The 27,385-nt window shown below is 46.1% G+C and overlaps 1 protein-coding gene across 1 annotated transcript in view; it reads left to right on the forward strand.

Moving 5' to 3' along the window:
- The window catches only part of LOC122562330 (phosphoribosyl pyrophosphate synthase-associated protein 1), a 53,259-nt gene extending 27,633 nt beyond the window's left edge, over positions 1-25,626 (forward strand). The window contains exons 7-8 of the mRNA XM_088000836.1: positions 18,735-18,790; positions 25,395-25,626. Of these exons, the coding sequence (XP_087856962.1) occupies positions 18,735-18,790; positions 25,395-25,614 (276 nt within the window). The 3' untranslated portion in view covers positions 25,615-25,626. The remainder of the gene's footprint in view (positions 1-18,734; positions 18,791-25,394) is intronic.
- Positions 25,627-27,385: the final 1,759 nt, after the last annotated feature.

The following is a 27,385-nucleotide window of genomic DNA, read 5'->3' on the forward strand; positions in this document are numbered from 1 at the left end:
TTCCCCCTCTCTCTTCCCCCTCTCTCTTCCCCCTCTCTCTTCCCCCTCTCTCTTCCCCCTCTCTCTTCCCCCTCTCTCTTCCCCCTCTCTCTTCCCCCTCTCTCTTCCCCCTCTCTCTTCCCCCTCTCTCTTCCCCCTCTCTCTTCCCCCTCTCTCTTCCCCCTCTCTCTTCCCCCTCTCTCTTCCCCCTCTCTCTTCCCCCTCTCTCTTCCCCCTCTCTCTTCCCCCTCTCTCTTCCCCCTCTCTCTTCCCCCTCTCTCTTCCCCCTCTCTCTTCCCCCTCTCTCTTCCCCCTCTCTCTTCCCCCTCTCTCTTCCCCCTCTCTCTTCCCCCTCTCTCTTCCCCCTCTCTCTTCCCCCTCTCTCTTCCCCCTCTCTCTTCCCCCTCTCTCTTCCCCCTCTCTCTTCCCCCTCTCTCTTCCCCCTCTCTCTTCCCCCTCTCTCTTCCCCCTCTCTCTTCCCCCTCTCTCTTCCCCCTCTCTCTTCCCCCTCTCTCTTCCCCCTCTCTCTTCCCCCTCTCTCTTCCCCCTCTCTCTTCCCCCTCTCTCTTCCCCCTCTCTCTTCCCCCTCTCTCTTCCCCCTCTCTCTTCCCCCTCTCTCTTCCCCCTCTCTCTTCCCCCTACCTAGCTTGTAAGGGTAATAAGGCATTCACATTCCACATGAAAGAGATAGAACAATACAGCACTGAACAGGCCCTTCGGCCCACGATGTTGTGCCGAACATCTGTCCTAGCTTAAGCACCCATCCATGTACCTATCCAATTGCCGCTTAAAGGTCACCAAAGATTCTGACTCTACCACTCCCACAGGCAGCGCATTCCATGCCCCCACCACTCTCTGGGTAAAGAACCCACCCCTGACATCTCCCCTATACCTTCCACCCTTCACCTTAAATTTATGTCCCCTTGTAACACTCTGTTGTACCTGGGGAAAAAGTCTCTGACTGTCTACTCTATCTATTCCCCTGATCATCTTATAAACCTCTATCAAGTCACCCCTCATCTTTCACCGTTCCAATGAGAAAAGGCCTCGCACTCTCAACCTATCCTTGTACGACCTATTCTCCATTCCAGGCAACATCCTGGTAAATCTTCTCTGCACCCTCTCCAAAGTTTCCACATCTTTCCTAAAGTGAGGCGACCAGAACTGCACACAGTACTCCAAATGTGGCCTAACCAAAGTCCTGTACAGCTGCAACTTCACTTCACGACTCTTGAATTCAATCCCTCTGCTCATGAACGCTAATACACCATAGGCCTTCTTACAAGCTCTATCCACCTGAGTGGCAACTTTCAAAGATCTATGAACATAGACCCCAAGATCCCTCTGTTCCTCCATCTTACTAAGAACCCTACCGTTAACCCTGTATTCCGCGTTCTTATTTGTCTTTCCAAAATGGACAAGCTCACACTTGGCAGGGTTGAACTCCATCTGCCACTCCTCAGCCCAGCTCTGCATCATATCTAAGTCCCTTTGCAGCCGACAACAGCCCTCCTCACAACTCCACCAATATAGAATGCAGGAAAATAGATGATATCATCTGCAAATTTACTGACCCACCCTTCGACTCCCTCTTCAAGTCATTAATAAAAATTACAAACAGCAGAGGACCCAGAACTGATCCCTGCGGAACTCCACTTGTAACTGGGCTCCAGGCTGAATATTTACCATCTACCACCACTCTCTGACTTCGACCGGTTAACCAGTTTTCTATCCAATTGGCCAAATTTCCCTCTATCCCATGCCTCCTGACTTTCCGCATAAGCCTACCATGGGGAACCTTATCAAATGCGTTACTAAAATCCATGTACACTACATCCACTGCTCTACCCTCATCCACATGCTTGGTCACCTCCTCAAAGAATTCAATAAGACTTGTAAGGCAAGACCTACCCTTCACAAATCCGTGCTGGCTGTCCCTAATCAAGCAGTGTCTTTCCAGATACTCATAAATCCTATCCCTCAGTACCTTTTCCATTACTTTGCCTACCACCGAAGTAAGACTAACTGGCCTGTAATTCCCGGGGTTATCCCTATTCCCTTTTTTGAACATGGGCACAACATTCGCCACTCTCCAGACCCCTGGTACCACCCCCGTTGACAGTGATGACGAAAAGATCATTACCAACGGTACTGCAATTTCCTCTCTCGCTTCCCACATAATCCTAGGATATATCCCGTCAGGCCCGGGGACTTGTCTATCCTCAAGTTGTTCAAAATGTCCAACACATCTTCCTTCCTAACAAGTATCTCGTCTAGCTTACCAGTCCGTTTCACAGTCTCCTCTTCAACAATACGGTCCCTCTGAAGAAAATACTGAAGAAAAGTACTCATTCAAGACCTCTCCTATCTCTTCCGACTCAATACACAGTCTCCCACTACTGTCCTTGATCGGACCTACCCTCGTTCTCGTCATTCTCATGTTTCTCACATACGCATAAAATGCCTTTGGGTTATCCTTGATCCTATCCGCCAAAGATTTTTCATGCCCTCTCTTAGCTCTCCTAATCCCTTTCTTCAGCTCCCTCCTGGCTATCCTGTATCCCTCCACTGCTCTGTCTGAACCCTGTTTCCTCCACCTTACGTAAGCCCCCTTCTTCCTCTTTACAAGACATTCAACCTCCCTCGTCAACCAAGGTTCCCTCACACGACCATTTCTTTCCTGCCTGACAGGTACATACATATCAAGGACACGTCGTATCTGTTCCTTGAAAAAGTTCCACATTTCCACGACATCCTTCCCTGACAGCCTATGCTCCCAACTTATGCTCCTCAGATCCTGTCTTACAGCATCGTATTTACCCTTCCCCCAATTGTAAAACCTGCCCTGTTGCACGCACCTATCTCTCTCCATAACCAAGGTGAAAGTCACAGAATTGTGGTCACCATCACCAAAATGCTTACCCACTAACAAGCCCATCACTTGTCCCGGTTCGTTACCAAGTACCAAATCCAATATGGCCTCCCCTCTGGTCGGACAATCTACATACTGAGTTAGAAAAGCTTCCTCGACACACTGCGCAAACACCGCCCCATCCAATCTACTTGATCTAAAGAGCTTCCAATCAATATTTGGGAAGTTGAAATCGCCCATGACTACTACCCTGTGGCTTCTGCACCTTTCCAAAATCTGTTTCCCAATCTGTTTCCCAATCTGTTTCTCCATATCTCTGCTGCTATTGGGGGGCCTATAGTAAACACCCAACAAGGTGACTGCTCCTTTCCTATTTCTGACTTCAGCCCATACTACCTCCAAAGGCAGATCCCCCTCGAACTGCCTTTCTGCAGCCGTTATACCATTTCTAATTAGCAACGCCACCCCCCCCTCCTTTTTTACCACCCTCCCTAATCTTACTGAAGCATCTGTAACCAGGAACCTCCAACAACCATTCCTGTCCCTCTTCTATCCACGTTTCCGTGATGGCTACAACATTGTAGTCCCAAGTACCGATCCATGCCTTAAGTTCACCCACCTTATTTCTGATACTCCTTGCGTTGAAGTATACGCACTTGAACCCATCTCTGTGTCCACAAGTATTCCCTGTCAGTGCTACCTTCTTCACAGCCTCCCTACATTCTTGGACATCCTGACAAACAGCTAGCCTCCTTGCTGGACTACAAGTCCGGATCCCATCCCCCTGCCAAATTAGTTGAAACCTCCCCCCGAAGAGTGCTAGCAAACCTACCCCCCAGGATATTGGTGCCCTTCTGGTTCAGGTGCAACCCGTCCTGCTTGTACAGGTCCCACCTTCCCCAGAATGCAGTCCAATTGTCCAAATACCTGAAGCCCTCCCTCCTACACCATCCTTGCAGCCACGTGTTCAACTGCACTCTCTCCCTATTCCTTGCCTCACTGTCACGTGGCACCAGCAACAACCCAGAGATGACGACTCTGTCCGTCCTAGCTTTTAGCTTCCAGCCTAACTCTCTGAGTGTTCAAAGTTTGTGAGAAGATTTGTAGCTCGGGTGCTCGTTGTTGTGGTTCTGTTCGCCGAGCTGGAAGTTTTTGTTGCAAATGTTTCGTCCCCTGGCTAGGTGACATCATCAGTGCTTGGGAGCCTCCTGCGAAGCGCTGCTTTGATGTTTCCTCCGGTGTTAAAAGTGGTCTGTCCCTGCCGCTTCCGGTTGTCAGTTTCAGCTGTCCGCTGTAGTGGTTGGTATATTGGGTCCAGGTCGATGTGTTTGTTGATTGAGTTTGTGGATGAATGCCATGCCTCTAGGAATTCCCTGGCTGTTCTGTCTGGCTTGCCCTATGATAGTACTGTTGTCCCAGTCGAATTCATGTTGCTTGTTGTCTGCGTGTGTGGCTACTAAGGATAGCTGGTCATGTCGTTTCGTGGCTAGTTGATGTTCATGTATGCGGATTGTTAGCTGTCTTCCTGTTTGTCCTATAACTCCCTGAGCTCTTGAATGACCTCCCCACCCCTCTTCCTACCTATGTTGTTGGTGCCAACGTGCACCACGATTTCTGGCTGCACACCCTCCCCCTTAAGGATTCTGAAGACACGGTCCGAGACGTCTCGGACCCTGGCACCCGGGAGGCAACAAACCATCCGAGAGTCTCGCCCATGTCCACAGAACCGCCTGTCCGTCCCTCTAACTAGAGAGTCCCCTATAACTAGCGCTCTCCTCCTCTCCCCCTTCCCTTCTGAGTCTCAGAGCCAGACCTCGTGCCACAGACCCGGTCACTGCAGCTTACCCCTGCTAGGCCGTCCCCCCCAACAGAATCCAAAGCGGTATACTTATTGTTGAGGGGAACGACCACAGGGGATCTCTGCACTGCCTGCTTCCTCCCCTTCCCACCTCTAACTGTTACCCAGCTACCTCTGTTCTCTGGCGTAGCTATGTCCCTGTAGCTTCTATCTATCTACCTCTCAGCCTCTCGAATAATCCTCAGTTCATCCAACTCCAGTTCCAGTTCCCTAACTCGTTCTGTGAGGAGCAGAATCTGACTGCACTTCCTGCAGATGAAGTCAGCAGGAGCATCGGTGGTCACCCCTACCTCAAACATCCTGCAGGAGGAACATTCCACTGCCTGCGCTGCCATTACTCTACACCTCGTCTCCAAAACAAGAACACTGAGTAGCTTACCTGTGGACTTTAGAGTTAGGTTAGAGGAGGAGGATGGGAGGGAGGCCCTACGTAGTAGGGCCTGGGGGCTAGAACACACCCACTCAAATATCAATCACTTACCTTCCCGACCAGCTCTGCGCTCCAACCTCACTTCCGCCCAGCTCGCGCCGCTCTCTGCTGTGAAAAGACCGTTGGCATCGAGGTAAGTTCTTTATATATCAATCACTTACCTTCCCGACCAGCTCTGCTGATGACGTCGTGAAAAAATCCATATTACAGAGGAGGAAGTGCTGGATGTCTTGAAACGCATAAAAGGAGATAAATCCCCAGGACCTGATCAAAAGTGTACACTGGAACTCTGTGGGAAGCTAGGGAAGTGATTGCTGGGCCCCTTGCTGAGATATTTGTATCATCGATAGTCACAGGTGAGGTGTGGGAAGACTAACGTGGTGTCACTGTTTAAGGTGGTAAGGACAAGCCAGGGAACTATAGACCAGGGAGCCTGACGTCGGTGGTGGGCAAGTTGTTGGAGGGAATCCTGAGGGACAGGATGTAAATGTATTTGGGGTAGAGTGGTGCTGGAAAAGCTCAGCATCCGAGGAACAGAAAAATCTCTCCACCCTTCAGGCACTCTGCCTGTATTCCTGATGAAGGGCTTTTGCCCGAAACGTCGATTTTCCTGCTCCTCGGATGCTGCCTGAACTGTACTTTTCCAGCACCACTCTACTCCAGAATCTGGTTTCCAGCATCTGCAGTCATTGTTTTTACCCTGTAAATGTATTTGGAAAGGCAAGGACTGATTAGTCAACATGGCTTTGTACGTGGGAAATCATGTCTCACAAACTCGATTGAGTTTTTTTGAGGAAGCAACAAAGAGGATTGATGAGGACGGAGCGATAGATGTGATCTATATGGACGTCAGTAAGGCGTTCAACAAGTCTCCCTACAGGAGACTGGTTAGCAAGGTTAGATCTCATGGAATACAGGGAGAACTAGCCATTTGGATACAGAACTGGCTCAAAGGTAGAAGACGGAAGGTGGTGGTGGTGGAGGGTGGTTTTTCAGACTGGAGGCCTGTGACCAGTGGAGTGCCACAAGGATCGGTGCTGGGTCCACTACTTTCGTCATTTATATAAATGGTTTGGATGTGAACATAAGTTAGTACGTTTGCAGACGACACCAAAATTGGAGGTGTAGTGGACAGCGAAGAAGGTTACCTCAGATTACAACAGGCTCTTGAATAGATGGGCCAATGGGCTGGGGAGTGGCAGATGGAGTTTAATTTAGATAAATGCGAGGTGCTGCATTTTGGGAAAGTAAATATTAGCAGGATTTATACACTTAACGGTAAGGTCCTAGGGAGTGTTGCTGAACAAAGAGACCTTGGAGTGCAGGTTCATAGCTCCTTGAAAGTGGAGTTGCAGTTAGATAGGATACTGAAGAAGGCATATGGTCAGAGTATTGAGTACAGGAGTTGGGAGGTCATGTTGCGGCTGTACAGGACATTGGTTAGGCCACTGTTGGAATATTGTGTGCAATTCTGGTCTCCTTCCTATCGGAAAGATGTTGTGAAACTTGAAAGGGTTCAAAAAAGACTTACAAGGATGTTGCCAGGGTTGGAGGATTTGAGCTACAGGGAGAGGCTGAACAGGCTGGGGCTGTTTTCCCTGGAGCGTCAGAGGCTGAGGGGTGATCTTTTGGAGGGGTTTATAAAATTATGAGGGGCATGGATAGGGTAAATAGACAAAGTCTTTTCCCTGGGGTGGGGGAGTCCAGGACTAGAGGGAATAGGTTTAGGGTGAGAGGGGAAAGATATAAAAGAGACCTAAAGGACAATTTTTTTCAAGCAGAGGGTGGTGCGTGTATGGAATGAGCTGCCAGAGGAAGTGGTGGAGGCTGGTACAATTGCAACATTTAAAAGGCATCTGGATGGATATATGAATAGGAAGGATTAGGAGGGATGTGGGCCGGGTGCTGGCAGGTGGGACTAGACTGAATTGATATATCTGGTCGGCATGGACGGGTTAGACTGAAGGGTCTGTTTCCATGCTGTACATCTCTGACTCTGAGTTAAGGTGAGGGAGCTGTGCTTCATAAGTCCAAATTTGTTCAGTGTGGTATACATGAAAATGTATCAGGATTTTTCTATTATATGTATATTCCAGTCAGCTTATTAAATTACAAGTTCTTTTCCTATTGAGTATAAGTTTTTTGTTCAGAGTCTTTGATATAAACAGAAATTTAGTTATCAGACACCCTACTGTGAAATATGCGCCCCTCCTGCCCCCGGGGTGAGAAGGAAGTACTGCTACATGTTTCACAAGTGAACAAATGTTATCACCTTATTTACACCGATCCATTGACACTAAGAACAGATGTCTTTAATTCTTCTGAACAAGTGCCCCTACCAACCCCTGGCCGTGGTCAAGCGCTTTCATGCATTTCCTTAGCAGATGTGTAACATCTAAGGCTACCAACTTTCTCATGGTGAGTTGTCTGAGCGTGGCTGTCGGTTTATGTACTGTCATAAATCTGAGCAGTTGGAGGAGTCTGACTGTCTGTTCCAAGACATCATTTATATAAAGTAGTGTGGTTAGTGTCTTGGGTCGTGGCATGTCCTTGTTGTGCGGATAAAGTTGTGGGATATACGTTCTTGGCAAAGACTGTGTAGTGGTGTTCTTTTCCTTCTCTTCACAGCTTGGTAGTGCTGCAATATGTTGTGACCAGAGTCCTAATGCAGCTTCTCTTATGCATTTGGGTAGTTTGCTGTTATAATTCCGGATCTGGTCTGTGTGTATGGCCTTTCTGTACACTTTTGTTGTGCATTACTGTCTTATGTTTTTTCTGCCATCACATCTAGGAATGGGGGTTGGTTATTAATTTCCTCTTGTCTCGTAAATTTGATCCCTGTGAGCATGGTGTTAATAATTCAGTGTGTGCTCTTGATCTCTGTTCTTTTAATCAAATTTGACCAGGACAACGTGACAATAATAGGGCAAACCAAACAGAGAATAGCCAGAGAGCTAGAAGCACGGCACTCATCCATGGACTCTTTCAATAATCATGTTGACCTAGACTCAATATACCGATCACTGCAACAACAATCTGAACCAGGAGGAGCAAAACCAAATAAATTCCAGCTGACACAGGAGACAGCACTTCCCAGGAGGCTCCACAGCACTGAGCTTGTCACCTAGAAAGGGGACAGAACGCCTGCAAACCAACTTCCTGGCTCGGGGAACATACCCACAACAAATACAACCAGCACCTGAGCTACAAATCTTTACACCAACCTTGAACATAACTTTCTTTCAAACTTAGATCTGAGATAATTTTACATTAATAAGTGCTCTTCACTGATTCCCCAACCAGAAAAATTTGATGTTTCCCTATCTCAGACTACAAAACAATCACTTCTCTTTTAAACCTCTGCTAAGTTTCCCATTTGCTTTCTTTACTCTAGTACAGAACTCTCTTGTTTTGCATGATAACCATATTTGTTTGTTCTGACCACCTCCTGGTGAATCAGTGTTCCTGGAATGTCCTTTTCAAACTGAGTCACCCAGAACACTAGTTTAACCACTGCCTTGTACAAATCAATCCTGATTTAATTACCATTCTATTCTGGTTACTCCCAAAATTAAACTATAAATCAACCTTCCTTATTTGGTGATCCGTGTTTTTGGTGCCGAACATGTGCAGGTATGTGCTCAAAATATAAATTGGCCATCACCCTGTTTTTCCCTCCAGAACAAAAAAAAATACAGTTTAATGCAGGATCTCACGGAGTGTAATGTAGGAAAGGATGAAGTTGAACATTTTTGGGAGAGCAAACAAGCAGAGTATTATTTAAATAGAATATTACAGCGCTGTACAGGCCCTTCGGCCTTCTGTTGCACCGACCTGTGAAACAGTCTGAAGCCTATCTAACCTACACTATTTTCATCCAAATGCCTAACCATTCAAGTGTCCGTAAAGTTAGCAAGTCTAATACTGTTGCAGGCAGTGCATTCCATGCCCCTACTACTCTGAGTAAAGAAACTACCTCTAACATCTGTCCTATATCTATCCTATCACCCCTCAATGTACAGCTATGTCCCCTTGTGCTAGCAATCACCATTTGAGGAAAAAGGCTCTCACAGTCCACCCTATCTAACCCTCTGATTATCTTTTGTCTCAACCAAGTCACCTCTCAACCACCTCTCTAACAAAAACAGCCTCAACTCCCTCAACCTTTTCTCATAAGACCTTCCCTCCACACCAGGCAATATCCTCGTAAATCTCTTCTGAAACCTTTCCAAATCTTGCATATCCTTCCTATAATGAGGTGACCAGAACTGCGTGCAGTACTCCAAGTGCGGCCGCACCAGAGTTCTGTACAGCTGCAGCGTGACCTCATGGTTCCAAAACTCAATCCCTCTACTTATAAAAGCTAACGCACCATAAGACTTAACAACCCTATCGACCTGGGTGGCAACGTTTGTGGGATCTATGTGCATGGACACAGATCTCTGCTCATCTACACTACCAAGAATCTTACCATTCCCCCAGTACTCGGCATTCCTGTTACTCCTTCCAAAATGAATCACTTCACACTTTTCTGCATTAAACTCCATTTTCCTCCCCCCCCCCCCCCCCCCCCCCCCCAGCCCAGCTCTGCAACTTATCTACAACGTCCTTCAGCACTATCCACAACTCCACCGACCTTAGTGTCATCTACAAATTTACTAACCCGTCCTTCTACTCCCTCATCCAGGTTGTTTATAAAAATGACAAATATCACTGGACCCAAAACAGATCCTTGCAGGACACCACTGGTAACTGAACTCCAGGATGAGCATTTCCCATCAACCTCCACCTTCTGTCTTCTTTCAGCTAGCCAATATCTGAATCTCCCTCAATCCCATTCCTCCATATTTTGTGCAGTAGCCTACAATGGAGAGTTTTATCAAATGCCTTATTCAAATCCATATGCACCAATGGCTTTACACTCATCTACCTGTTTGGTCACCTCCTCAAAATACCCAATAAGGTTTGTGAGGCATGACCTCCACTTCACAAAATCATTTTGACTATCCCTAATCAACTTATTGTCTATAATCATCTCTATAGGAATAGGTGCAGGATTAGGCCATTCTGCCCTTCGAGCCAGCACCACCATTCAATATGATCATGGCTGATCATCCTCAATCAGTATCCTGTTCCTGCCTTATCCCCATAACCCTTGATTCTACTATCCTTAAGAGCTCTATCCAACTCTTTCTTGAAAGTACCCAGAGACTTGGCCTCCACAGCCTTCGGGGCAGAGCATTCCATACACCCACCACTCTCTGGGTGAAGAAGTTTCTCCTCAACTCTGTTCTAAGTGGCCTACCCCTTATTTTTAAACTGTGTCCTCTGGTTCGGCACTCACCCATCAGCGGAAACATGTTTCCTGCCTCCAGAGTATCCAATCCTTTAATAATCTTATACGTCTCAATCAGATCCCCTTTCAGCCTTCTAAACTCAAGCCCAGTCGCTCCAATCTTTGAGCGTAAGATAGTCCCGCCATTCCGGGAATTGACCTCATGAACATACGCTGCACTCCCTCAATAGCCAGAATGTCTTTCCTCAAATTTGGAGACCAAAGCAGCGCACAGTATTCCAGGTGCAGTCTCACCAGGGCCCTGTACAGCTGCAGAAGAACCTCTTTGCTTCTATACTCAATCCCTCTTGTTATGAAGGCCAGCATGCTATTAGCTTTCTTCACTGCCTGCTGTACCTGCATGCTTGTTTTCATTGACTAATCTACAAGAACACCTACATCTCGTTGTACTGCCCCTTTACCTAACTTGACTCCATTAGGTAGTAACCTGCCTTCCTGTTCTTGCCACCAAAGTGGATAACCATACATTTATCCACATTAAACTGCATCTGCCATGCATCCATCCACTAACCTAGCCTATGCAGGTCACCCTGTATTCTCCTAACATCCTCCTCACATTTCACCCTGCCACCCAGCTTGGTGTCATCAGCAAATTTGCTAATATTACTTTTAATACCTTCATCTATATCATTAATGTACATTGTAAAAGCTGCGGTCCCAGCACTGATCCCTGCGGTATCCCACTGGTCACTGCCTGCCATTCTGAAAGGGAGCCGTTTATCACAAAGGAAACTACCCTTTGTTTCCTGTCAGCCAACCAATTTTCAATCCATGTCAGTATTTTGCCCCTAATACCATGTGCCCTAATTTTGCTCACTAACCTCCTATGTGGGACTTTCTGAAAGTCCAGGTGCACCACATCTACTGGATCTCCCTTGTCCATCTTCAGAGTTACATCCTCAAAAAACTTCAGATTATTCAAGCATGATTTCCCCTTCATAAATCTGACCTATCCTGTTACTGCTATCCAGATGTGTCATAATTTCATCCTTTATAATTGATTCCAGCATTTTTCCCACCACTGAGGTCAGACTAACTGGTCTATAATTCTCTGTTTTCTCTCTCTCTCCACTTTCTTAAAATGTGGGGCAACATTAGCCACCCTCCAACCCGCAGGAACTGATCCTGAATCTATAGAACATTGGAAAACGATCACCAATGCATCCACGATTTCTCGAGCCACCTCCTTCAGTACCCTGGGATGTAGACCGTCAGGCCCTGGGGACTTATCAGCCTTCAGACCTAACAGTCTCTTCAACACCATTTCCTGCCTAATATAAATTCCCTTCAGTTCAGGTCCTTCAGCCACTATTATATCTGGGAGATTGCTCGTGTCTTCCCCAGTGAACACAGATCTAAAGTACCAATTCAACTCTTCTGCCATTTCTTTGTTCCCCGTAATATATTCCTCTGTTTCTGTCTTCAAGGGCCCAATTTTGGTCTTAACCATTTTTTTCTTTTCACATACCTAAAAAAGCCTTTACTATCCTCCTTTATATTTTTGACCAGTTTACCCTCATGCCTTATTTTTTCTTTGCGTATTTCCTTTTTAGTAATCCTCTGTTGTTCTTTAAAAGCATCCCAGTCCTCCGATTTCCCACTTATCTTTGCTATGTTATACTTTTTCCCTTTTGTCTTTATATGGTCCTTAACTTCCCTCGTCAGCCACAGCCATCCCTGCCTTCCCTTGGGATCTTTCTTCCTTTATGGAATGAACTGATCCTGCATCTTCTGCATTATACCCAGAAATACCTGCCTTTGTTGTTCCACTGCCATCCCTGCTAGGATATTGCACCATTGAACTTTGGCCAGCTCCTCCCTCAGTTCCATAGTTCCCTTTATTCAACTGAAATATTGTCACTTTCGATTGTACCCTCTCCCTTTCAAACTGCAGATTAAAGCTTATTGTATTGTGGTCACTACCTCCTAATGGCTCCTTCGAGGTCCCTGATCAAATCCGGTTCGCTGCACAACACCAGATCCAGAATTGCCTTCTCCCTGGTCGGCTCCAGTACAAGCTGTTCTAAGAATCCATCTCAGAGGCACTCCACAAACTCCCTTTCTTTGGGTCCAGTACCATCCTGATTCTCCCAGTCTACCTGCATGTTGAAATCCCCCATAACAACTGTAGTAATATCTTTGCCACAGGCCAATTTCAGCTCCTTATTCAACTTACACACTACATCCAGGCTACTTTTTGGGGGCCTGTAGATAAATCCCATTAGGGTCTTTCTACCCTTAGAATTTCTCAGCTCTATCCACACTGACTCTACATCCCCTGATTCTAGGTCCCTCCACGCAAGGGACTGAATATCATTCCTTACCAACATGGCCACCCCACCCCCTCTGCCAGTCAGTCTGTCTTTACAATAGCACGTATAGCCTTATAAATCCCATCTCTTCTAATCTTTTCCAACAGTTTACCCACAACCGAAGTAAGGCTCACTGATCTATAATTTCCAGGGTTGGCTCTACTGCCCAGTCTTATCCTCCAGGCACTATTCCTGTAGACAATGACGACATAAAGGTCAAAGTCAAAGGCTCGGCAATTTCCTCCCTGGCTTCCCAGAGAATCCTAGGATAAATGCCATCCGGCCTAGGGGATCTATCTATTTTCACACTTTCCAGAATTGCTAATACCACTATCTTATGAACCTCAATCCCATCTAGTTTAGTAACGTTGGCTTTTTCTGTGCGAATAGTGACAAAAAATATTCATTTAGCGCTTCCCGCTTAGTGGGCGGCACGGTGGCACAGTGGTTAGCACTGCTGCCTCGCAGCGCCAGAGACCCGGGTTCAATTCCCGCCTCAGGCGACTGACTGTGTGGAGTTTGCACGTTCTCCCCGTGTCTGCGTGGGTTTCCTCCGGGTGCTCCGGTTTCCTCCCACAATCCAAAGATGTGCAGGTCAGGTGAATTGGCCATACTAAATTGCCCGTAGTGTTAGGTAAGGGGCAAATGTAGGGGTATGGGTGGGTTGCACTTCGGCGGGTCGGTGTGGACTTGTTGGGCCTAAGGGCCTGTTTCCACACTGTAATGTAATGTAATGTAATCTAATCTAATCATCTCTTCTGACTCCACACACAACTTCCTCTACTGTCCTTGATTGGCCCTAACCTTACTCTAGTCATTTTTTTTATCCCTTGTACACTGATAGAAAGCTTTAGGGTTTTCCCTGATCCTATCCGCCAACAACTTCTCATGTCTCATCCTCGCTCGTCTTAGCTCTCTCTTTAGATCTTTCCTGTCTACTTTGTAACGTTCAATCACCCTAACTGAGCCATCACATCTCACCCTAACATGAGCCACCTTTGTCCTCTGGACAAGAAATTCTGCTTCCTTTGTAAACCATGGCTCCTGTGCTCGACAACGCCCTCCCTGTCTGACAGGTACATCAAGGACACATGGTAGCTGCTCCTCGAATAAGCTCCATATTTCTATTGTGCCCATTCCCTGCAGTTTCCTTCCCCATCCTATGCATCCTAAATCTTGCCTAATCGTATTGTAATTGCCTTTCCCCCAGATGTAGGTCTTGCCTTCCGGTGTGAAGGGAAACTGCAGAAAGCTGCAACACAAAGGGACTTGGTGGAGCTTGCACATGAAAGACAGAAATCTAGCACCCAGGTAAACAGGAAGGTGAATGGAATGTTGGCCCTTATTTCAAGGGGATTGGAGTATAAGGGTAGGGAAATCTTACTGCAACTGTATGAGATGCTAGTGAGATCACGTCTGGAATACCATGAGCATATTCTTGATCAGTAAAGCATTTAATCATGGGAAGAGGCAGGAGAGTGGATGTGAGAAATGTTAGATCAGCTATGATCCTTTTGAATGACTGAGCAGGCTCAAGGAATTGAATGGCCTACTCCTGTCCCTACCTCTTATGGTTTTAAAAAGCTGGTTTCTTGCTAATGTTATATTATCTGCTAACTTGTCAAATGACTGGTCTGTTGCGGGAACTCTGTTTTAGTGAAAACTGATACCAAACTGCAAGATGATGGAATCAACCCTGAAACACCAAAGGCAGAATGAGAATAGGCACCAGTCACTGGCCTCATCTCGGGGAGCATCCATAGGAATGGTTCCTCAAATCATCAAAGTGATTGTCATACCAAATGCAGTATGTTCACTGGCCTATATTTGCAACAAATCAAACTGATTCCAACAAAGATTTCAGAATAGCAGCTATTTGGTGGAGTCACTCATGAAACAAAACTGTCTTGTGCACTAAACCAAGGTACCTCAAGGCTACCGAAGATCCAGATGGCAAAATGGCCACTTAGCTGCAACTTACTGTCACGCAGCAACAAAAACTCCAGCACAGATTTTACCCCATTATCAATGAGGAGAAGCCATCCATGATTTCTGATACACCCAGTACCTGGCTGGTGGAGTGGAAAGGTTCAAAAATAATCGAGTGAAAACCATGGTATGAGATGGTAATATTGGGCTGCACGGCCAAAGCAGCAAAACTAAATCCCATGGCAGTTCTCAAATATAAAATACAGATTGCTTATATATCACACAGCCAATGTAACAGATAGTGATGCTTTCACGCTGAGTGACGTTTTAGAGTTTCCCAGCTGTTGGTATTGGAATCTTGCTTTTCCCGATATATATTAATGATCTAGATCTTGCCTTGCAAGGGGCAATTTCAGAGTTTGCAGGTGATGTGAAACTTGAAAGAATTGTCAGCTGTGAGAACAGTGTAGAATTCCAAGAATTGGTGAAGTGGGTGGATAGGTGGCAGATGAGGTTCAAAGCAGAGAGAAGTGTGAGGTGATGCACTTTGATAAGAAAGATAATGAACTGCAATATAGAAGTGGGCACAGTTGAAAGGAGCTGCGTGAACAGAGGGACCTATGTGTATATATGCCCAGATCATTAAAGGTGGCAAAACATGTAGAGGGAGCAGTAAGTAAAGTGCGCAGCATACAGCAAAGAAGGTTCCTTCCAAGTACAGTGGACTGAGGATTGTCAGATGGAGTTTAATCTAGGTAATGTGAGGTGCTGCATTTTGGCAGAGCAAATCAGGGCAGGATATGTACACACAACGGTAAGGCCCTGGGAGATTTGCCAAACAGAGACCTTGAAATGCAGGTTCCTAGTTCCTTGAAAGTGGAGTCCCAGGGAGACAAGATAGTGAAGGTGGTGTTTGGTATGCTTGCTTTTATTGGCCAGTGCATTGAGTGAGAGGCCAATAAAAGATTTGCAAGGATGTTCCTAGGGTCCAAGGGTTTCAGCTATAGGGAGAGGCCGAATGGGCTGGGGCTATTTTCTGTGGGCTGTTGGGGGTTGAGGGGTGATCTTGTAGGTGTTTATAAAATCATGAGGGGCATGGATAGAGTGAATAGTCAAGATATTTTCCCCAGGGCTGGGGAGTCCTAAAATAGAGGGGATACATTTAAGGTGGCAAAGATTTAGAAGGAACCTAAAGAGTACATTTTTCTCAGTGGGTTATACGCATATGGAATGAACTGCCAGCAGAGTAATGGAGGATGGTACAATTATAACATTTAAAAGGCATCTGGATGGATGTACAAATAGGAAAGGTTTAGAGGGGTATGGGCCAAATGCTGGCAAATGGAACTGGGTTCATTTAGGATATCGGGTCTGCATGGATGTGTTGGACCAAAGGGTCTTGCTCTGTGTTGTATGTCTCTATGGCAATGACTCTATAATAAGGGCAGAGTGTGCAAGGGCAAGAAAGTGATATTGGACCCCATGCAAGGCACCTGTCCGACCTCAGCTGCAGTATTATATACAGTTCTGGGCGACACACCAGAGGAAAGGTGTGAATGCATCGGAGAGTGTGCAGAAGCAGTTTACGAGAATGGTTCCAAGGGTGAAAAGCTTTAGCTATGGGGATAGAATTTGGGACTGTGCTTCTTGGAGAAGGGAATACTAAGATGAGATATAATAGACAATTTCAAAATCGTGTGGGCTGGGCAGTGTAAATAGGGAAAAACTGATGCTCCCTGTAAAAGGAAGGAGGAGGTCTAGGTTTAATGTGACCTCCAAGAGGTTAAAGAATGAAGTGAGGGGGTAAAAAGCATTCTCTCAGCAATTAGCCAGAGAGCTCTGCTGCACAAAAAAGGAGCCTTTGGCCCATCACACCTGCACTAGTCCAAAGCAACCACCTAACAATTCTAATCCCCGCTGGGTCTGGAGTGAACTGCTGTGAAATGTGGTGAGGTTGGTTCAGTTGAGGTGTTTGGGGGAGCATTGGACGGTTTTTCAGATGGCAATGTAGTGCAGGAATTTGAGGGGAGAAGGAGATTGGCATTACATAATGATGCTCGTTTAACGAGTGGTGCAGTCATGATTGGCACAGTGGCCTCCTTTTACACCGCAATATGTATGTTATTCTATGATAAAACCATGTGAAACTCAAATTGATTATTAGATTGTTTTGTGCATTATACATGTGAATTAGGGCAAGAGGAGACCATTTATCCCCTCGAGCTTGCTCTGCCATTTGTTAAGATTGTGGCTGATCTTTAGTGTTCCAAAATCCACATTCCCATCTATCTCCAAACACTTAATTCCCATACCTAACAAGAATCTATCCACTGCCATCTGAACAATGTTTAACGACTCCTTTGTCACCATTTGGAGGCAGAGAATTTCAAAGTTACTACAACAATCTGAGAGAAAAAGAAAATCTCCCCCCCCCCCCCCCCCCCTAAAAGAATGACCCATAACTTTGAACCATACATTGGAATCTTTTAAAGTTCATCTTTGGACACCGTGTACTTCCTGAAAATCCATATACTGCATCATCTACTGCATTCCCTGAATTGAAATGCCTTCACTTACTGCATTCAGTTAGGAAGGACAAGGCCACACATGAAGGACTCTGTACAGTGAAGAGGAAAGCAGTTAACATTCCGAACTGAGTACCCTTTCTTCAGAATTCCAATGAAGGGTCAGTAGACTCGATGTTAATTTGTTTCTGCTCTCCACAGATGCTGTCAGACTTGCTGAGTGTCTCCACTTCCAGTTTTTTGTTTCAGATCTCTGGCATCCACAGTTCTTTGTTTTATTGTAAGAATGTCTTGGCCTCCCTGTTGAGGAAAGGTGCATCAGGTGGAAGCTGATCAGAGAGGTTTTACCAAACTGCTGCCTGCAGTGGATATGTTGCCTTGTAAGGAAAGTTTGGACAGGTTATGTTTGGATCTTATGGACTGTAACAGAGTAGGAGACAACTTGATTGAAACATATAAAATCCTGAGGGACCTGCAGATGTTTTCATTTCTGGATGAATCTAGAACGAAGGGTCACTGTGTAAAAATCAGTTAGCCCACTTAAAACCAAGATAAGCTGAAATATTTTTGAGGTCCCTGAGTCTTTGGAACACTTCCTGAAAAGGCAGTGGAAGCAGAGTCCTTGAATATTTTTAAGGCTGAGGTAAATAGATGCTTGTTAAGCAAGAGGTGGGGTGGTGGAAGATTATCAGTGGTAGGTGGGAAAGTGGCTTTAGTCGGGTTAGGTATAATCTTATGATGAGGCCAAGTAAATTAGAGGGGTTGAATGGCCTAGCCCTGTTCCTGTTTGTATATTCCCTTTCAATATTTGTTTCTTCAAAGAAAACATGGGAATGTAAAGTGCCTTTCTTTGTCTTTGCCTCTGAAAACAGAAAGCTAAAAATGAGGGTGAATGAAATGGTCAGTTGAGACAGTGGTGTGTAATTTGGAACAAATGTAAGCATATTCTGACCTTGCTAATTGTTTCAATATAATTAATAATTTTTGTGTAAAATTGAACTATTGCAAAATATAAAATTTTCTTGTGTTTTTTTCTGGGTTAATGAAGAATCTTTGGGGTACTGTAGGAGGCCACTCAGCTCATCGAGTCCAGCACCTCCTGTGCTTACAGAATTCTCCCAATAGACACCTATTTACTTTGACCTAACCAGTGATGTCAATAGGTGTAGTGACCTTGCTGTCTAACTACATTTCCAGGATAAAATAAGATTCCTACTGCTGTTACTGGTGACAGGAAGTGGGCTCTTATGAGCTACCGTTTTAACCAGAAATATTTTGTGATCTAGTATTTTATTTAAGCCCAAGCATGATCTTTCTAATCTTAATTGTATGATGCGTTGCATGGAGTTCTGTCACAGCCTTTGATACTGGCATGGAAACAGTCTTTAAAACAGGCCCAGATAGATGATGAAGCAAATTCAATAATTCACACATCCTTCAGAATTCTTAAAGTTGTATGTTTTTTCCCTACAGATTCACGATTATAGAAATGCAATTATTGTTGCCAAGTCACCAGCAGCTGCCAAGAGGTAAGAATGGTCTACTCTGTTGCATGCTGGTTTCGGTTGGAGGACAAGGAATATTCTAAGCTTGTCCATGCCCCATCTCGAAGTGTCTTAATTTGCAACTCACCTGGGATTTTTTATCTTTAATCAGGCTCATCTGTCATGCTGTCTCCTTATGCAGCTCAGTCAAAATTTGTTGGTAACACTCCTGTGAAACACCTTAGACCATTTTGTAATGTTAACAATGTTATATAAATGTAAGTTGTTCTGTTGAAACTATAGTGCCTTATGGTGGGCTTTCATAAATGGTATGAAAAATATTTTTTGTAGTCCACAGGGGCTGTTCGGCCCTCCCAGTCACAACCCATTTCAATTCCTCCAACCACTCCCTTTCCAACAGGGCCATCCTTGGCCTCCTCTATTGTCGTAACAAACCACAGCTCCTATTGGAGGAACAACACTTCTCTTCTGCCTGGACACCCTACAACCCAGAGAACTCAACATTGAGTTCTCCAATTTCAAATAACGTCCCTTCGCACCCCTGACTCCCTACCCAGTCCCTCCCCCTCACTTCCACTGCTCCCTGCCACCAACCGGATCCATCCCTCCCATTGACCAACCAGGTCATACCCTCTGCCTGTCTTCACCTATTCCCACTTCACCACCCTGCCCCCACCCCCCTCTCCCCCCTTACACCCACCCCCAGCCCTGAAGAAGGGTTACACTCGAAACGTCTACTTCTTCCCCCTCCTGGTGCTGCCTGCCTTGCTGTGTTCCTCCAGCCTCCTGCCTGTCCCTCCTGATGCTGCCTGCCTTGCTGTGTTCCTCCAGCCTCCTGCCTGTCCCTCCTGATGCTGCCTGCCTCGCTGTGTTCCTCCAGCCTCCTGCCTGTCCCTCCTGATGCTGCCTGCCTTGCTGTGTTCCTCCAGCCTCCTGCCTGTCCCTCCTGATGCTGCCTGCCTCGCTGTGTTCCTCCAGCCTCCTGCCTGTCCCTCCTGATGCTGCCTGCCTTGCTGTGTTCCCCCAGCCTCCTGCCTGTCCCTCCTGATGCTGCCTGCCTCGCTGTGTTCCTCCAGCCTCCTGCCTGTCCCTCCTGACGCTGCCTGCCTTGCTGTGCTCCCCCAGCCTCCTACCTGTCCTTCCTGATGCTGCCTGCCTTGCTGTGTTCCCCCAACCTCCTGCCTGTCCTTCCTGATGCTGCCTGCCTTGCTGTGTTCCTCCAACATCCTGCCTGTCCCTCCTGATGCTGCCTGCCTTGCTGTGCTCCCCCAGCCTCCTGCCTGTCCTTCCTGATGCTGCCTGCCTTGCTGTGTTCCCCCAGCCTCCTGCCTGTCCCTCCTGATGCTGCCTGCCCACTGTGTTCCCCCAGCCTCCTACCTGTCCCTCCTGATGCTGCCTGGTGAGGTGTGTTCCCCCAGCCTCCTACCTGTCCCTCCTGATGCTGCCTGGCTTCACTTTTGAAATCCTAATCTCAAACGTGCTGCAAACTATGATTTGGTCTTGCCTCAATGACCACTCGCATCCTGGGAGTTGAACGCTTTCTTCAGAGTCAGAGTTCTCCAGGATTCCTGAGACAGCTCATTTTTGCCCACCTGGCAAACGCTTCCTTTCCACTCCGTGAAAATGATGTGTTCCATTGTTTCCTTGAGCCCACCAGTCCTGCAGCTTGGAGCTACCAAACAATATCTCGGTGGTCTTCCTTAAACCCCAACGATACTGAACTGGCATAACAGCAGCACTTTAGCTGGCGAGAGCCTCGAACTCTGCTCCGAACTCACTGACATTGAGTGTCCAGCCTACATCAGTAGGTGGAATCAAATGTCACTTTTGTAATAGTCTGTGCTTAGCTGTTCCAAACTTCTAGTTAATGCCACACAAACGAATGCTTGAAAATTGATTTCATTGTAATAATAACTTCCAGAATGTTCATGAGAGAATGAGGTGGTGATGCCATTGAACATCTGGGATAGATGGTTATTGCCTGGTATTTTGGTGGTGAGATTGTTATTTGTCATGTAGCAATCGATGTTGTGGTCTAACCAAAGCTCTAAACAGGTTTGATATATCATTGCTCATATATTCTATTTATTTTTTAAAAATCGATTGCTCCTTTTTCTCCTTGGGATTATTACTTTCCAAGATATACATAGTCATCTCATTATTGTTGCCAAAATGTCTGTGAATTTCCAGTGACTGAACAGGTTATGTGACAATGTTTCATGTTTTAAACCTTTTGACTGTAATGGCCAAGTTAATAGCAACATTCTCCAAACATGGAAGCACAAATTGTCTGCAAAATAAATTACAGAAAAGTGGTTGCCCATTAACTTAGAGTATGATTGAAGATCTCCTGTTAAGTTACACTTTGTTAGCACTCTCCCTTGAGTACACATCTTTGACCTTCATCCTGATGGCTTCCTTCCTATATCCTTCACCAGCTAGGTAAACTTGCTAATTTCAGAACTGACTTTCACTCAGGGTTACACTGGAGATTCATTTCCTTCAGCCCAAGTTCAGTGAATCTTCAAGCTATTTTTAAATACTCATGAGCTCAATCTCTTCAAACATGGCCCAAGCTGTCTGCCAGTGTTCTTCCTTGTGCACGTCAGAGGTCAGTGTTTTCTCTGTGTCAGGCAAAGGATTAGCTTTCTGTCTCTTTCTCTCTGTCTTCCAACAACTGCAGACTGATTTGTATCTGAGTTTGTTATCTTCAAAATCCCTGAAGCTAATGCCATGGACTTTTCCTTTCTCAAAGCTCTCCTCTCAAACATGAATCACATGGGCTCTTTATCCAGGTGGAACTGTTAATTAGCCATCTTCTAGATTCCTTTCTGTCATGAAATTGCAGACTATTCAAAGTGAATCATTTATGAAATCTGATATTATTGATATCTGTCTGAAGAGAAAGTGATGGGAAAACTCAGCATTTTTATTTTGGATTCCCAGTATCCTCAGTGTTTTGATTTTGGGAATAACCAGTTAGCCAGTCAGTGTAGCTGCTTTCACTATTGTCGGTGGGTGTGAACAGCTTCTTAGTAATCTGTTGACTTTTGTCCCATCAAGCCACAGGTGCTTGTTGTCAGGCTGGATGCAGAGGAAGTCACGAGTCCCCTTAATTTCTTTGTATTTTTTTTAACCTTACATTTAAAGAAGGTTCGTTTTCAGACATTTTGTCACCATATTCGGTAACATCTTCAGTGAGCCTCTGAATGAGGCTTTGAAATTAGAGTTCAGATTTTTTTCAGGGTGAAGTAAGTGAAGAGCCAAGCCCCAACACTTTCCTATGGGTCACCGTACCTCCCCACTCCCCTGTGCATGTCATTTACTCACGGGAGTGACTACCCATGAACCCTTTCTCTCTTTTCTGTTTTAGCGATTGGTATCTGTTTTACTCCATGTAGTTCCATTTTGTCCAGTTGGTTTTGATGGCTCAGATTCTGAGAATGCTGTTTCCAGCAGATACAGAGTAAATGGATTTGCATCAGAACTCAGGTCATACTCCAAGAAAAAGGACCAGTCATTCTGAGAGGAACTGACTTGGTCCCTCCCACTTAGCAACCGGATTAAACCTAACTGAGGAACACAGTAAAGGATCTGATTTCACTTTGTGGGAAGTATAGATATTAGAATGTCTGCATCTTGAATGCTACTGATTTTTCTTACACTTCTCAACCTTGGGCTTGGTGAGTGTTGGTGAGTAGATTGGGAGATTGTTATAAAAGTATACTATCCTAGTTGTAACATCATTGAACTGAGAACATAGAAGAATACAGCACGGATTCAGCCCTCGATGTTGTGCCGGCCTCTTATCCTACTCTAAGATCAGACTAACCTACATACCCTTCATTTTACTATCATCCATGTGCCTATCCACAAGAGGCTTAAATGTCCCTAATGTCTCTGACTCTACTCCCACCGCTGGCAGTGCATTCCACACACCAACCACTCTCTGTGTAAAGAACCGACCTCTGACATCTCCCCTAAACCTTCCTCCAATCACCTTAAAATTATGCCCCCAAATGATAGACATTTCCATCCTGGGAAAAAGTCTCTGGCTATCCACTCTCTCTCTGCCTCTCATCATCTCGTACACCTCTATCAAATCACATCTCATCCTTCATCGCTCCAATGAGAAACCCCTAGCTCCCTCAACCTTTCTTCATAAGACATGCCCTCCAGTCCAGGCAGCATCCTGGTAAATCTCCTCTGCACCCTCTCTAAAGCTTTCACATCCTTCCTATAATGAGGCGACCAGAACTGATCACAATATTCCAAGTGTGGCCTAACCAGGGCTCTGTAGCACTCCACCATAACTTTGTGGCTCTTAAACTCAATCCCCCTGCTAATAAAAACCAACGCACCTTACTCTGTCTTAACAACCCTATCAACTTCAGTGGCAACTTTGAGAGATCTATGGACGTGGACCCAACATCTCTGTTCCTCCACACTGCTGAGAATCCTGCCTCTAGCCCTGTATTCTGCATTCAAATGTGACCTTCCAAAGTGAATCACCTCACACTTTTCTGGATTGAACTCTATTTGCTACTTATCAGCCCAATCCCAATTCTGCATCTTGTCAATGTCCCGTTACAACCTACAACAATCCTCCACACTATCCACAACTCCACCAACCTTTGTGTCACTGGCAAACTTACTAGCACACCCTTCCACTTCCTCATCCAAGTCCTTTATAAAAATCACAAAGTACAGAGGTCCTACACCAATCCCTGCAGAACACCACGAGTCTCCGAGCTCCAGGCTGAATACTTTCCATCTACCACCACCCCCTGTCTTCAATGGGTCACCCAACTCTGTATCCAGGCAGCCAGATTTCCCTGTATCCCATGTTGCCTCACTTTCTGAATGAGCCGACCATGTGGAACTTTATTAAATGCCTTGCTGAAATCCATGTACACCACATCCATTGCTCTACCACCTTCAACGTGTTTTGTCACATCCTCAAATAATTCAATAAGTTTTGTGAGGCATGACCTGCCCCTCAAAGCTATGGTTTTCCAAGTAATCATAAATCCTGTCTCTCGGAATACTCTCCAGTACTTTGCCCACCACTGACCTAAGACTGACTGGTCTATAATTTTCAGGATTATCCCTATTCCCTTTCTTGAACAAGGGAATAACATTTGCCACCCTCCAATCATCTGGTACAACTCCAGTGGACAGCGAGGACACAAAGATCATCGCCAAAGGTGCGACAATCTCTTCCCTCGCTTCCTGTAGTAACCTGTTTACCTGTTCAATATTTTCAGCACATTCTCCTTCTTAACATCAACCTGTTTTAGCATATCAGTCTGTTTCATGCTGTCCTTTGAAACATCAAAGTCCCTCTCAGTAGTGAATACTGAAGCAAAATATCCATTAAGCAACTCCCCTACTTCCTCCAAATCCATGTGCAAGTTCCCTCCACTATCCATGATTGACCCTACCCTCACCCTGGTCATCCTCTTGTTCCTCACCTAAGCGTAGAATGCCTTAGGGTTTCCTTTATCTTACCCACTAAAGCTTTTCATGCCCCCTTCTAGCTGTCCTAAGTCTGTTCTTCAGTTCCTTCCTGACTACCTTGTAAACCTCTAAAGCCTGTCTGATCCTTGCTCCTCAACCTTAAGTAACCTTTCTCCTTCCTCTTGACTAGATATTTCACATCCCCTGTCACTCAAAGTTCTTTCATCCTACCGTCCCTTCCTTGCTTAATCAACTCTTAACTTAAGCCCCTGTGCCAGTTCAGAATGGCTTTATAGAGTCAGATGTACAGCACGGAAACAGACCCTTCGGTCCAACCCGTCCATGCCGACCAGATATCCCAACCCAATCTAGTCCCACCTGTCAGCACCCGGCCCATATCCCTCCAAACCCTTCCTATTCATATACCCATCCAGATGCCTTTTAAATGCTGTAATTGTACCAGCCTCCACCACTTCCTCTGGCAGCTCATTCCATACACATACCACCCTCTGTATGAAAAAGTTGCCCGTAATGTCTCTTTTATATCTTTCCCCACTTACCCTAAACCTATGCCCTCTAGTTCTGGACTCCCCCACTCTGGGGAAAAGACTGTTGCCTATTTACCCTATCCATGCCCCTCTTGATTTTGTAAACCTCTATAAGGTCACCCCTCAGCCTCCGACGCTCCAGGGAAAACAGCCCCAGCCTATTCAGCCTCTCCCTATAGCTCAAACCCTCCATCCCTGGCAACATCTTTTGTAAATTGTTTCTGAACCCTTTCATGTTTCACAACATCTTTCCGATAGGAAGGCGACCTGAACTTTGGAAGATTTTCAGCAGCTACGACCGAAGGCTGTATGCACAAAGGAGCTCCATAACACTGACTTTTCATCTTGCTTCGGTGAAACTAATGTATGGAGTGTACAGGGATGGCAAAAAGCAGGAATTAAAATATATATTTCCTTAAAATTTTGCAGAAATTTTACACAATTGTTCAAGTTTTAAGTGAACTGTGTTGCTTAGAATGAGGGATTCATGTTTCACTGAATGCATTTTTTTAAAAACCCGATCAAAGTCAGAAGGAATGCACATCAAGCCATAAACATCTTGCAAAAGAGAAGCGTATTTACTGATTGACATGCTGCTGTCTGACATCCTTGTCTCTCAGAGCACAATCTTATGCAGAGCGATTACGCCTGGGACTGGCCGTAATACATGGAGAAGCTCAGTATGCAGAATATGATCTGGTGGATGGTCGTCACTCCCCTCCAGCTGTGAAGAACACAACAATACATTCTGGCTTGGAGTTACCATGTAAGAAATATACTGGATGTAATTTCTCAGGATTGTTGCTGTTTAAGGTTCTGATACAACTTCAAACAAGCTGAGTATAAAGACTGATTCTAATCCCTTGCCAGGCAGTTGTTTTCACACTGTGGGCAGTATTGGGAATTCTGCATATTGATAGACTGTGCTTGAATTCAAGTTGCAATCATTCGATTTTCTTCATTAAAATGGGTGACTATTGCTTGAAAACTTGGCACAGAAAATTAAATGTCCAATCCATGCATAATCTATATTAACAGGTAGGGCTGCTTTGACTAACTGTTGTTGCTGTTTTATTGTTCTTCCTAAAATCAATTTCAGAAAGTTTGATTTCGCTACCATTGTTATCAAACATGTTATGATACATAGCCTCTGTCCTTTTTTGTTCAACCATTGTCCCTTGAATGGGTATCATTTAGTCTCTTTCCTGTGATGCTCTGGCTTTGTACTATATGTTTGTGCAAGAGCGCGTGCACTCTTTCTCTCTTTCTTTCTCTCTCTCTTTTTCTTTCTCTCTCTCTCTCTTTTTCTCTCTCTCTCTCTCTTTTTCTCTCTCTCTCTCTCTTTTTCTCTCTCTTTATCTATCTTTCTTTCTCTCTCCCTCTCTCGTGCGCGCTCTCTTCCCCCCCCCGTCTCTCTCTCTCTCTTTTTCTCGCTCTCGCACTCGCGCTCTCTCTCTCTCTCTCTCTCTCTCGTTTCTCGCTTCTCTGTCTCTCTCGCTCTGTCTCTCTCGCTCTGTCTCTCTCTCTCGCTCTGTCTCTCTCTCGCTCTGTCTCTCTCTCTCGCTCTGTCTCTCTCTCTCGCTCTGTCTCTCTCTCTCGCTCTGTCTCTCTCTCTCGCTCTGTCTCTCTCTCTCGCTCTGTCTCTCTCTCTCGCTCTGTCTCTCTCTCTCTCGCTCTGTCTCTCTCTCTCTCGCTCTGTCTCTCTCTCTCTCGCTCTGTCTCTCTCTCTCTCGCTCTGTCTCTCTCTCTCTCGCTCTGTCTCTCTCTCTCTCGCTCTGTCTCTCTCTCTCTCGCTCTGTCTCTCTCTCTCGCTCTGTCTCTCTCTCTCTCTCTCTCGCTCTGTCTCTCTCTCTCTCGCTCTGTCTCTCTCTCTCTCGCTCTGTCTCTCTCTCTCTCGCTCTGTCTCTCTCTCTCTCGCTCTGTCTCTCTCTCTCTCGCTCTGTCTCTCTCTCTCTCGCTCTGTCTCTCTCTCTCTCGCTCTGTCTCTCTCTCTCTCTCGCTCTGTCTCTCTCTCTCTCGCTCTGTCTCTCTCTCTCTCTCGCTCTGTCTCTCTCTCTCTCGCTCTGTCTCTCTCTCTCTCGCTCTGTCTCTCTCTCTCTCGCTCTGTCTCTCTCTCTCTCGCTCTGTCTCTCTCTCTCTCGCTCTGTCTCTCTCTCTCTCGCTCTGTCTCTCTCTCTCTCGCTCTGTCTCTCTCTCTCTCGCTCTGTCTCTCTCTCTCTCGCTCTGTCTCTCTCTCGCTCTGTCTCTCTCTCGCGCTCTCCCTCGCGCTCTGCCTCGCGCTCTCCCTCGCGCTCTCTCTCGCTCTCTCTCTCGCGCTCTCTCTCGCTCTCTCTCTCGCTCTCTCTCTCGCGCTCTCTCTCGCCCTCTCTCTCGCCCTCTCCCTCGCGCTCTCCCTCGCGCTCTCCCTCGCGCTCTCCCTCGCGCTCTCCCTCGCGCTCTCTCTCGCCCTCTCCCTCGCCCTCTCCCTCGCCCTCTCCCTCGCGCTCTCTCTCGCGCTCTCTCTCGCGCTCTCTCTCGCGCTCTCTCTCGCGCTCTCTCTCGCGCTCTCTCTCGCGCTCTCTCTCGCGCTCTCTCTCGCGCTCTCTCTCGCGCTCTCTCTCGCGCTCTCTCT

The sequence above is a fragment of the Chiloscyllium plagiosum genome, unplaced genomic scaffold (genome assembly GCF_037043375.1).
Source record: "Chiloscyllium plagiosum isolate Xiang-an unplaced genomic scaffold, Cpla_swu_hap1 HiC_scaffold_25, whole genome shotgun sequence".
Taxonomy (NCBI): Eukaryota; Metazoa; Chordata; class Chondrichthyes; order Orectolobiformes; family Hemiscylliidae; genus Chiloscyllium; species Chiloscyllium plagiosum.